The sequence below is a fragment of the Colobus angolensis genome, unplaced genomic scaffold (assembly GCF_000951035.1).
Source record: "Colobus angolensis palliatus isolate OR3802 unplaced genomic scaffold, Cang.pa_1.0 Scaffold316, whole genome shotgun sequence".
Lineage (NCBI taxonomy): Eukaryota > Metazoa > Chordata > Mammalia > Primates > Cercopithecidae > Colobus > Colobus angolensis.
This window is the reverse complement of record NW_012116444.1, coordinates 1,698,786-1,712,111: the sequence shown is the minus strand read 5'-3', so window position 1 is coordinate 1,712,111 and position 13,326 is coordinate 1,698,786. Positions and strand designations below refer to the sequence as shown.

At 36.4% G+C, this 13,326-nt stretch overlaps 1 protein-coding gene across 1 annotated transcript in view; it reads right to left on the bottom strand.

Moving 5' to 3' along the window:
- The window catches only part of TM9SF3 (transmembrane 9 superfamily member 3), a 71,071-nt gene that overhangs the window by 18,568 nt on the left and 39,177 nt on the right, over window positions 1–13,326 (bottom strand). Inside the window, exons 8-9 of the mRNA XM_011951205.1 lie at window positions 12,996–13,090; window positions 9,175–9,305 (exon numbers count right to left, since the gene is read on the bottom strand). Of these exons, the coding sequence (XP_011806595.1) occupies window positions 9,175–9,305; window positions 12,996–13,090 (226 nt within the window). The remainder of the gene's footprint in view (window positions 1–9,174; window positions 9,306–12,995; window positions 13,091–13,326) is intronic.

The window sequence follows — 13,326 nt, the reverse complement described above, 5'->3', positions numbered from 1 at the left end:
TTATTCTATCTCCTTCGCCCCATCCCAATTAAGGCCTGCACATATTTGTTCACTAAAAATTGTATAAGCAAAAGTACTATTACAGCACAATGTGTGTGACACAATTGAGTGGCAGCTAAAGTGAGGGCACATCTTGCCTTCAGTGCACATAACAGTCAATAAAGGAACCTATAGATATCTCAAAAAGACATTAGCAACTGCTTAGTATTTGTCAATATTTTCTCTTTTCTTGTCCAACTCTTTAATATATGATTAAAAATGTGAGCAGTTTGTTAGAAATAGTGATTAAGCTGTGAAACCAGTTCCCCACTCCTTTATGATCAAGTTCTGGATGAAGGTACTTGAAAAATACTCCAAGATTACAAGGCAAGCTGTTTAAAAAAAAAAAAAAAATTCACATGGAATGAACTCACTTGTGAAGTAAGAATTTTTCTCAATACTGATAACTAAATAAATTGGGTGCTGAAGATAAGTAATAGCTTACTTTATTCATACCCCTTGATATTAGATTTGTATCCATCACAACTTTACTGCTCTTGTTAAATTTAGAGTGTTAAAAATACTTAATTTGCAAAATATACCTATAATAATAAAATCATGCTTGTATCTGTTTTCCATCTGGGCTTCCACATTATTTTGGAACACAATTTAGCAGCTAAGAGGGTCTAATATATTGGTGAAAACCCTGGAACTCAAATTAATATGGGGCTCTCCTCTATTCCCCTAGTCACTGTTCAGAGGAGAGTGAAAGCAGGCAGTGGGGAGAAGACAGATTTACTCCATGTTGAGGGCCTCCCTTATCTACAACAAGAACAAGTTAGAAACAAGTACTGCCTCTTGGTACTTAATACCCCAAAGATCTACATACTGATCACATCTTCTCAATCTCAGACATAAACCAAGAATGTGGCTATTACTTATTCTATCTTTGCTTCCAGACTGGCCTACAGGTCAACATCTCTCATAAACTTAGATGTAAAAAACAAATTTTAGCAAATGTAATCTAACAATATATAAAATAAAGAATATATCATGACAGAGTGAAGTTCATCAAACGAATGCCAGACTGATTAAAGATTAGAAAATTAATGATATTCATCATATTATCAGAATTAAAAAAGAAAAATCACAGATCATCTCAAAAGATGCAGAAAATGCTGTTCTAAGATCCAACACTCATTCAAAATTAAAAAAAAAAACAAACTTGCAGCAAACTGCAAATAGAAGGGAACTTTAACAAGCTGATGAAGGGCATCTACAAAAAAAAAAAAAAGCTATTATTTTAATTCACAGCATAAGACTAAATGTCTTCCTTCCAAGATTGGGAACAAAGAAAGGATGTCTGTTCTTCTATTCAACATTATATTGGAGGTTTTAACCAGTGCAATCAGACAACAAAAAGAAATAACAGACATACAGACCAAAAAAGATAAGTGAAACTGTCTTTGTTTAAATAATTTGATAATCTATTTTTTAAATAATACTATGTACCCACAAAAATTTAAAATAATAAAAAAATTTTAATCTATGTAAAAAACTAATGTAAAGAAACTAGAATAAGTGAATTTAGCAGGGTTGTAGGATACAAAGCCAGTATCTCAAAAACTGTTTTCCTACATATAGTCAACACTCAAAAATAGGGTATAAACTGTTTAAGTCCACTTATAAGTGGATTTTCTTCTGCTTCTGCCACCCCTGAGACAGCACCCTTGAGACACCCCTCCCTCTTCTTCCTCAGTCTACTCAATGTGAAGATGATGAAAATGAAGATCTTTATTATGATCCACGTCGACTTAAAGAATAGCAAATACATTTTTATCTTCCTTATGATTTTCTCTTTTTCTTTTTAAGAGACAGGGTCCCACTATGCTGTCCAGGCTGAAATGCAGTGCCTACTCACAGGCACGATCATAGAGCACTAGAGCCTCAACTCCTAGGCTTAAGTGATCCTTCTGCCTTAGCCTCCTGAATAGCTGGGATTATAGGCACAAACCACACACCCAGCTAACCTTATGATTTTCTTAATAATATTTTCTTTTCCCTAGCTTACTTTATTGTAAGAATGCAGTATATAATACATATACAAAATACATGTTCATCATGAGGCTTCTAGTCAACAGTAGGCTTATTCGTAGTTAAGGTTTTGGGGAGGGTCAAAAGTTACATGCAAATTTTCAGCTGTACGGGCAGGGGGTAAGGGTCAGCACCCCAACCCTCATATTGCCCAAAGGTCAACTGTACTCTCACGTGCAACATAACAATTTTTTTTGGTCAATGATGGGCCACATATCTGACATTGGTCCCATAAGATTATAAGACTGTATTTTTACTGTACCTTTTCTATGTTTACAGACACAAACACCACTGTGTTACAACTGCCTACAATATTCAGTACAATAATATGCTGTACAGGTCTATAGCTTTGTAAGATTAGGCTATAACATACAGACTAGGTGTGTAGGAGGCTATATCATCTAGGTTTGTGTAAGTGCCCTCTGGAATGTTCACACAATGAAAAAATTGTGAACCAACTCATTTCGCAGAACATATCCCTGGCATTAAATGATGCATGACTGTACTAGCAATAAACGATCAGAATTTGAAATTTAAAAATGGCTGGGTGTGGTGGTTCATGCCTGTAATCCCAGCACTCTGGGAGGCCGAGGCAGGCAGATCACCTAAGGTCAGGAATTCGAGGCTAGCCTGGCCAACATGATGAAAGCCTGTCTCTACAAAAATACAAAAATTAGTCGGCTATGGTGATACGCACCTGTAATCCTAGCTACTAGGGAGGCTGAGGTAGGAGAATCGCTTGAACCCGGGAGGTGGAGGTTGCAGTGAGCCAAGATTGTGCCAATGCACTCCAGCCTGGGCAACAGAGCAAGACTCCGTCTCAAAAAAAAAAAAAAGAAAGAAAAAAAAATTTAAAAAATATCATTCACCAACAAAATAATATGAAATACTTGACAATAAATTCAACAAAAGATGGACAAAACCTGAACACTAAAATCTATGAAACGTTGCTGAGAAAAATTAAATATATTTAAAGAAGTTGAGAGATATCCTGTGCTCATTAATCAAAAGACTCAATAATGTTAAGATGTCAATTCTTCCCAAACTGTGCTACAGATTCAATGTAATCACAATCAAAACCCCAGAAGACTTTTTATAGAAACTGACAAGCTGATTCTAAACTTTATATGGAAATGCAAAGAATATTAGAAAAGCCAAAACAACTTTGAAAAAGAAGAATTGGTTTCAGGACTTATAAAGCTATAGTAATCAAGACAGTGTAGTATGAGCATTAAAAACAAGACAAATTGAAATAGAACAAACCGAAATGAAACAAGAGAAAATTCAGCAATAAAAATCCACACATACATGGTGAACTGGTTATCAACAAAGGTGCCAAGGCAACTCAACAGAGAAAGGATAATCTTTTCAACAAATGGTACTGGAACAACTGACCAGTCATATATAAAACAAAACAAAACCCCTCTGACCCTTAACTCATACTATACACAAATTAGCCAAAAATGGATCCTAGACCTAAACTTAAGAGCTAAAACTGTAAAATTTCTAGAAGACAACATATAAGGAAAGCTTGGTGATGTCTGGTTTGGCAAAAGACTTCTTAAATGGAATAGAAAAAGTGCAAAGCATAAAATTAAAAAACAACAACAATAAATTAGACTTTAAAATTAGTAACTTTGCCCTTCAAAAAAAACTCTTTAGATTATGAAAAGACAACTCACAAAATAGGAGTATATACTTACAAAATACATATAAGACAAAGGACTTGTACTTACAATATGTAAGGAACCCTTATCACTCAATAAAACAATCTATTAAAATAGGCAAAAGATCTGAACATTCATTAAAGAAGATATACAGATGGCAAAAAAAAAAAGGCAAATAAAAAGATCTTCAACATGATTAGTCATTAGGAAATGCTAATTAAAACTGAAAGACACCACTATACACTCACTAGAATAGCTAAAATTAAAAAGACTGACTCTATCAAGTGCTGGCAGTGATGTGGAACAAGTGGAATTTTCATAGAATGCTGATAGAAATGTAAAATGTCAAAACTATTTGAGAAAAGTTTAGCAGTTTCTTGAAAACTTCAACTATCATATGACCCAGCCATTCTACTCCTAGGTATTTATCCAAGAGAAATGAAAATGTAATTCCACAGAAAGACCTGCACATAAATACTCACAGTAACTTGATTTGCAATAGCAAAAAAACCTAGTAAATTACTGGGTAAATGGATAAATTATGGTATATCCATGCAACTGAATACTATTGGGCAATACAAAGAACAAATTATTAATAAATGCCTATAATCCCAGCACTTTGGGAGGCCAAGATGGGTGGATCACCTGAGGTCAAGAGTTCAAGACCTGTCTAGCCAACATGGTGAACTCTGTTTCTACCAAAAATACAAAAATTAGCCAGGCATGGTGGTGCTTGCCTGTAGTCCCAGCTACTAGGGAGGCTGAGGCAGGAGGATTGCTTGAACCCCAGGGGCAGGAGTTGCAGCAAGCCAAGTGCACATCACTGCACTCCAGCCTGGGCAACAGAGCAAGACCCAGTCTCAAAATAAATAAATAAATAAATAAATAAATAGATAGATAGATAGATAGATAGATAGATTAATAAAATGCAACATCAATAAATCTCAAAATAACTTTTATGAGTGAAACAAAAAAGAATATATACTGTATGAGCTACCATTCAAAGGAAATTCAGCAATGCAAACTACACTATGATATGAGAGAGTCGGCTAGTGGTTACCTAAGAATAGAGAGAAAAAAGAAGAAAAGAAAGGATGAATTACAAAGGTATATAACAAAACTTCTCGACATGGCAAACATCTTTATCTTGAGTGAGGTAATGATTTCACAAGTGTGTGTCTGTGTGTGTGTGTGTATTAAAATTCATCAAATTGTACACTTTAAATTTACGCAACTTATCATGTGTTAATTATACCTCAGTACATCTGTAAAAACACACAAACAGAAAACGGCAAAAAAACATATCCACTGCTCTCAGAATTAAGCTAGGATTCCTTTTGACAGAAAGGAAGAAAAGAAAAATGGCCAAAAACAAAAACAAAAAACCCATCATCACCACCATCAGCACAACAAAGAAAACTAACTATGGGAGACTCTTGATTTTCTGTTCTGTAAAATAGGAATAACCACACCACTAGCTCTGCCTATCCCTTTGGGTTCTTCTGAATACCAGACAAGATAATGCATGTGAAAATGCTTTGTAAACTACAAAGTACTATACAAATGCATTATTATTGATCCTTATTATAATTCATCTTCTTAGATTTGGCACATCATTTCAGTCTGATGAGATCTTTTTAGATGTTGCCTTCATTATTTCATATTACCAGTTCATTATTTTATATTACTAGTTTCTTCCCTAGTCTCACACTCCTTTTCAATTGAATCAGCACACCACCATGTCTCTAAGTTATTAATAATCTTTTGAATAGGTCAGAGACAAGAATATCTGTCACCTTCTACTAAAGGATAGGATGTACATACTATGGCTAATACCTCCATACTCTTATAAGGTAGAATCACTTTCTTCTTTTTCCTCCTGGAAAAGTAAATTTGCCTGTCCAGTTTTACAGCACCTTTGCTCTCATACAGTTACTCAAACATTACTTAATATAATCTCTCAGTACCTCTAAAAGAAAATTTTTATGAGCAACAAGACTTTCAGCTAAGGCGGCTGGGTACTCACTCCTGTACAATCAACTGCTTTGTGTATCTCAGGCTTCACTTCCCTCTTACCGGGGATCTTTCCTCCTACTTTTTTTGTTTGAGGGTTACATTTTTATTTGAAAAATAAAGAGGAAGAATGGGATGGAGACGTTCTTTTTTCTTTTTTTACCCTGTTATATCACTGATCCCACATAATGAGCCTTTGATCTTGATATCTTTATAAAATCCCTTTGCTTGCTTTAGCATTTGTGAACAGCTCACCTTAGATGATGAAGTTTTTCTAACATTAGTTTTATAGATCTTTCTTTTTTTTCGAGACAGAGTCTCGCTCTTGTTGCCCAGGCTGGAGCGCAGTGGCGCGATCTTGGATCACTGCAACCTCCACCTCCCAGGTTCAAGCGATTCTCCTTCCTAAGCCTCCCGAGTAGCTGGGATTACAAGTGCCCGCCACCACACCTGGCTAATCTTTGTATTTTTAGTAGAGACGGGGTTTCACCATGTTGGCCATGGTGATCTCAGGTGATCCACCCGCCTTGGCCTCCTGAAGTGCTGGGATTATAGGCATAAGCCACTGCGCCTGGTCAATTTTATAAATCTTTCTAGAAAAGAAAGGTGATTAGTTCCCATGCTAGCTTGCCTCTATGAGTTTTAAAACTCTGTAATTTTGTTCTTTGTCCTTTGGAATCCTACAATAAGATCAAAATTTAGGATCTGAGATTTACAGCCCACAAAAGAAAGACTTCATGTCTAAAATCCTTTTCCAGAACATCTTGGCAAATCCTTTCTCATTCCCAAGGAACTCTTACAGGACCAAAATCTCTGGGTATAGCACCTAAATCATTATTGGACAAATTCCCAAAAGAAAAAGTTTTTAGCTTTCCAAAATCAATCTAATTTTTCTTTTTTTTCTTGAGACAGAGTCTCACTCTGCCGCCCAGGCTGGAGTGCAGTGGCGTGATCTCGGCTCACTGCAACCTCCACCTCCTGGGTTCCAGTGATCAAGCGATTCTCCTGCCTCAGCCTCCCGAGTAGCTGGGTTTACAGGCCTGCACTACCATGCCTGACTAATTTTTGCATTTTCAGTAGAGATGGGGTTTCATCATGTTGGCCAGGTTGATCTCAAACTCCTGACCTCAAGTGATCCGCCTGCCTCAGCCTCCCAATGTGCTGGAATTACAGGTGTGAGCCACCATGCCCGGCCAGTTGTGGAAACTTTCATAGAACAGAGAATTAGAGTGAAGATCACCCAGAAAAAGGGCTCAATAGCCAAGAGATCAAAGGAATGGGGGATAGAAAGAGATAAGGCCTGGGGAAGAGCACTTAGGAGGATCTGAAGACTCTGATTCTCAAATTAAGGTATTCAGTTAGTAGCGGCACCTGGCTTCTCAAATACCTGGTACCTATGGTCTGGAAGCCTTTTGGCTAACAGATCCATCCCCAGATCCCAGGAACTGGAATCAGGTAAACACTACAGATTGGGTTTAAAGCAGGACAGACTAATTAGCTTAAAAGAAAGCCCTGAGCATTAAAATTTTTAAATCCCCAAGTGATTCTAATCTGTGCCCAGGGTTGAGAATCACTGAGTTTATGAGAATATGTAACCATTTCCTTCAGAATATCAACAAGTCAAAACAACTAAAACCACAAACTTAAGTAGTTCAAGTACTTAATGAAGACCTGGGTGAAACATTCACCTCAAGTTCTTCAAGTTCATATTCAAAACAAGTTTTCACACTCTTAAGCGGAGAAAAGGAGACCCTAAAGCACACATCGGGTTAAAACATGAGGCCAGGAGAATGCCCTTCCCCCAGTATTCCTTCATTAGAATGCAAATTAAGAACATAATATTGTAGGAGCCTGCCAAGTACCAACAATTAGTCTTTTTATTCACTAAAGATCAATTTTATAAACCTTCTCTGGCTCAGCACAGTCTTTAAATATTATATTCTAATAATTTGTAATTATTACATTATCTAAAGGCAAATTACACTGAATATTAACGTCTAAAACTCCATTTACAAAGTGGTAAAAATTTACAATTTTAGCGAGACAAAGTAACTTTGAAATACCAGTTTCACCAATACCAAATTCAAAACTTTCTGATAAAAATTTTAACAGAATCAGAATTTTAATTTTTAAAGCATTATGAAAATAACCAATTCAGCAGATGATCTCTGAGAAGTAACTTGACTCACTCTATGTACTTTCTGATGGCCTGCAACTACCATAAAGCAAATTCTTTCCTGGTCTGATATAATTAATTACCTTTCCCTTTTCTGACCATTATCACTTACTTTGGCTTGAAAAAAAAAATTTCCATTTTGAAGCAAGTTTCAAAATATTCCTAACTAAAAGGTATTAAAGATTTAATAAAAATGTGTAATATTCAATGTGTCTTTGAAAAATATTGGACTATAAAACAAAGTCACCTGAAATTTTTGTGAAACTCTTTGTTACCTCCCATATAATAGAAAGAAAACCCAAACAAGATTAAAACAGAGATTGTGGGCTCTAGTGGCAGTTCTACCATTAACTGTCTGTATGACCGTGACTAAGTTATTGGGCCTCTGTTAAAAGCAGTAACCACCCTGCAACTTGCATTGGCATATAGATGTATGAACATGTATGCACAAGTGTACATTAAGCCTTCACTCGAGTCTAGGCCTAAAATTCTGTTTCTAGTAAAAAGGTAACACCAAGATTTGGGAGACTGTGGGTTAACTCATTTTATGTGTTCTAGTTTTAATATACTTAAATAATTCAAAGCATTTCCAAGCCTGTGCTTACAGGTAAGATATGTGAACACATTTTAACATCTATAGCAACGTATATTATTGACATAAATGCTTAGTGAGGTTTCTTTTTTTTTTTTTTTTTTGAGACGTTGTCTGGCTCTGTCACCCAGGCTGGAGTGCAGTGGTGCGATCTCGGCTCACTGCAACCTCCACTGCAAACTGCACCTGGGTGCATGCCATTCTCCTGCCTCAGCCTCCCAAGTAGCTGGGACCACAGGCGCCCACCACCACACCCAGCTAATTTTTGTATTTTTAGTAAGGACAGGGTTTCACTGTGTTAGCCAGGATGGTCTCAATCTCCTGACCTCATGATCTGCCCGCCTTGGCCTCCCAAAGTGCTGGGATTACAGGCGGGAGCCACCGTGCCTGGCCAGTGCTCTCTTTTAAAGTCAGCCTTTCACTTTACAGGCTTACAGAATCAAGAAAAAATAAAAAGCCAACTATAGGTTTAAACTTAACCAAAATTTTATGGAGGCTAACAACAACAGTATTTTCCTCATCTAACTTTCCAGGACTGGGTAGGAACTGACTGAAACTATTAAAACATCTAATAAGACGTATTTTGGAGGGACAGTAGGTCTATTAGAATGTGTATACTTTTTCAGTTTAAAAGTAAGATTCAAGCAACTTACCATTGTTCCAAAAGGAATGGCTCTTGAAGCATGGTAATAAATGGCTATGAAATTGATGAAGAAGGCAGTGCCACACACCATAGCTGGGATAAGGAATGCCCCAATAAACATCTGCTTTATCCATCTCCTTCCTGAAAAGAAAGGAAACTATGAGAGTTTAATATAATTATTTAGTACCAAATTATTTGTTTGAAATTTTAATATAAAGATCATGAAATTTAACATCTTAATAATTGTTTCAAAACAATAGCCAACAAATACCACAGCTTTTCAAGTATGTATAGTGAAATCACAGCTTCTGAAGTGGGTACACTGGAAAAGAGCAATGACCTGCAGTAAATATTCCGACGTTTTGTCTTGACTCTGCCACTGAACTGCTGTGAACTTTCATAAGCCACTCTATCTCTCTAGGCTACAAGTTGGCCTAGAAAGGGGTTTTTATTATTGGTTTAAAATAAACTGACCAAAAAGAAAGAGAAAGGGGCTTTTAAACTATTTCTTGGAGTTCTGGAGCTTCTTGGCATGCCCATGAAGTCACTGGTGAAGAAAAATCCCAGATCCCCTTACCCATGCTTCAACCAGAACAATTATGTTTTCAACAGTTTTACACACTGGAGTTTCATGTAAGCTTTCATTTGAAAAGCGGGTTACACTGCTTTAAAAAGAAGAAAAAAGTCTAAAAACCAGTGAGTCAAAAAAAAGAAGAACTTCACCAGAAACCCACTTGTGATTTTTCAGCACCCTAAGACAGGGAAAAAAAAAAATTAAATGTGAAATAAAAAATAAAAAACTCTGAGATAGATAGTCTCTAAGTTTGTTCTTAGCTCTAAAATAAATATGTACTTAAGAGCATTTCTATGTTTGAAAAGAATAAAAACAATGTGTTTCATAAGCTTTCTCTCAGTAATCAGAACTACAGATTTGTAAGTTTTACTATTTCTCTGTGCCTCTGTGTATTGCCAAAATTCTAGACATTGAGCTTCTATTATTCAAATAATCAAGAAAACAAATTTTTTGACTATGCAATAAAAAAATAATCTTCAATTGTGCTCATATAGACCAGAAGAGCAACAGGGAGCTGTCTTTCTAATTAATACAGTAGAGTGTAAAACTGGTAGAAAATATCTTCAAACAGCTTAAAAACACTGAATCACTATCAAAATTCAACTCAGTAATAGGCAACAGGGACCCAAATAGAAAGTACCATTGAAAAATAAGCAATACCCTAACTTTAGTTTTCTGCTATATAAAGTTCTTTTAAAACATCTGTTACAGAATTATTACCTAAAATCGTAACGTTCCTCCAGAAAAACTCCTTAATTCTGAGCTTTCGCTCCTGTTTCATTTCTTTTCTGGGTAAGTTTCAACAACTTCTCCTTTCTAACTGATACTCAGCATTTGAATAACACAAAAAGGTGGTGATTAATTAAAGTATTACTTCTATTTAATTCCAACACCTTTCTAGCATTTTTTCCTATATTTTCCACTATCTTCTCAGATTCAGACATGTATCAATAAAACCGTGGCCAGGTGTGGTGGCTCATGCCTGTAAACCCAGCACTTTGGGAGGCTGAGGTGAGCGGATCACCTGAGGTCAGGAGTTCGAGACCAGCCTGGCCAACGTGGTGAAACCTTGTCTCTACTAAAAACACAAAAATTAGCTGGGCATGGTGACACATGCCTGTAATCCTAACTACTGAGTAGGCTGAGGCAAGAGAATCACCTGAACCCAGGAGGCGGAAGTTGCAGTGAGCTGAGATCGTGCCATTGCACTCCAGCCTGGGAGACAAGAGTGAAACTCCATCTCAAAAAATAAAAATAAAATAAAATAAACAAATAAATAAAACTCCTTATCTAACTCTGTATTTCTCCGTTTCCTTCTAACAGTCAAAAATAATCCCATACACTGGGTACAATCAGTAGCCCAAGTATCTGCATTGCTGTGCTTTCTACTGCTCTCCAAACCCTTGAAGTCTCTGGCTAAGGTCCTGGATACTACTGGCTTCAAACTAGATCTACAGCGCTATAGTGCACTGAGGACAGTGTGAAGACCTTGAGCTTCACTGTAGTTCAAATCCTGAGATAACTCTGAAAAATTCTTGATTCCCTGGATTGACCTCTACATTAAAAGTTTTTGAGGCTTGATCAGACAAAATATCAGGACACTATCAGATCTCCTTAGGACACTACCAATCAGAACATCACCTTTAGATTATATTTTGTAAGACTGGATATTCCCAGACCTGAGCCTGAACTCTGTCAGCTTTCAAGAATAAGTGTAGTAAAGGAAAGTTGGGCTGGGTGTTCTTAACTTGCAATCAGACTAAAAACAAATTTATGTCCAACTTTAAATAAATTTCCTGTTTTAAATAAATCTGTTTCTGCTGTGGAGACTATTTTGAGAGTCATAAACTAAACTTTTAGCCTAACTAGTTTCCAGGTCAAATTCAAAGTAAAAGTTGCCTCATGCGTCCTTATTTCCTTAAGATGTGGTCCTTTATGATAGGACTCATTTCTCATACCCACAAGTCAAATTTAGAGACTGAACATCTACCTAAAATAGTCAGGAACCCATAATGATACTCCCTCAGTCAATCCAAATAATTATCTATACTGAAGGTACAGGTCACATTAAGTCAAGAGGATTAATAAAAAAGCAAGGGTAAACCAAGATATCCTGAGAGAATTTTAAATAATCCTACGCTTTGATTTCCTATAACCTATAAGTGTGCCCAGTCTACGAAAAGAAGGCAGGATCCCCTAATACTGACACCGCTTAAGATGGGCTGTGGAAAAGGAAATATAATTTTAAGGTATTTTAACAACACTTCATTCATAAACTAAAATATGCAAATCTACCAATTTTTGTACTTTTCTGACCTCAGACTACTGCAGGGAATACAAGGGAATTTAAAGACCCCTGAATGCCATTGCAGAAAAAAACAACAAGGAGCAGTATCCTTGTACTATTGTGTTACTAGTTCCATCAATTTTAGGTAATAGTATTAAAGGAGCAATAGGATATTTAAGACAAAGTGCTCTTAGCAAGAGACTGTGACAAAGAATAGCAGAAATATTTGCAAAGGGTCCTTTGATAAACACTAACAGTCAACAGAAATACATAACTTTCCTTCCTATTCTCTTTCCATTGTCCAGAAATTTTACCCACAGGCCATTACACATGCCTTTATATTCATCTATAAAGCTTTTTTTCTGTGTAGATGCATCACATGGAGCACATCTAGAGCCAGGCACCTCAAAGCAAATAGTATCAATACTTAAATGCACTCTCCTACATGTTCATCAGGGCAAATTACATGGTGCACAAAGGAGATTATCCACTAATTATTCATAATTTTAGGAAATAAAATGCGAGAATTCCACAAAAGCAAGATAGAACACACAATAGGTTTGGTAGAAATTATGTGAAATGAGATAACAAAGAATTTTACAACGGCTGTTCTGCCCATTTTAAATTCAAATACCTCACAGTAGACCAGGCACTTTGGGAGGCCGAATCACTTGAGGTCAGGAGTTTCATAGCAGCCTGACTAACATGGTGAAATCTCGTCTCTACTGAAAATACAAAAATTAGCTGGGCATGGTGGCACACACCTGTAATTCCAAGCTACTCAGGAAGCTGAGGCATGAGAATCGCTTGAACCCAGGAGGTGGAGGTTGCGGTGAGCAGAGATTGCGCCACTGCACTCCAGCCTGGGAGATGGAGTGAGACTCTCTCAAAACAAACGAACCAACAAAATCTCATAGTAAAATATTAGCATCTATAATAAACAACATGAAGTGAGAATTCCTAAGTTTACCTCCTTGTCTAGCATACAGACTTCCTCCAAAATAACCATTCACTGGAGACGTAGCAGCATAGACAAATATGGCTGTACTGAGCATTGATCCCCTCCTAAAAAGGCAAAAAAAAAAAAAAAAGATAAATTAAAACCAACAATTTAACGAAAACATCATACAGTCTATTATATTAACATTAGTTTAATTTCAAAGATAACTTTAACAGAAACACAAAAATATCACAACCTGGACTACAAATAAAACTCAAAAGATTCTCTATAGTGAATGAATTTGTAGTTAAAACTGCATTTACATGATACCTGGCTGATGCTAATTTTTTTAACCGCAGTT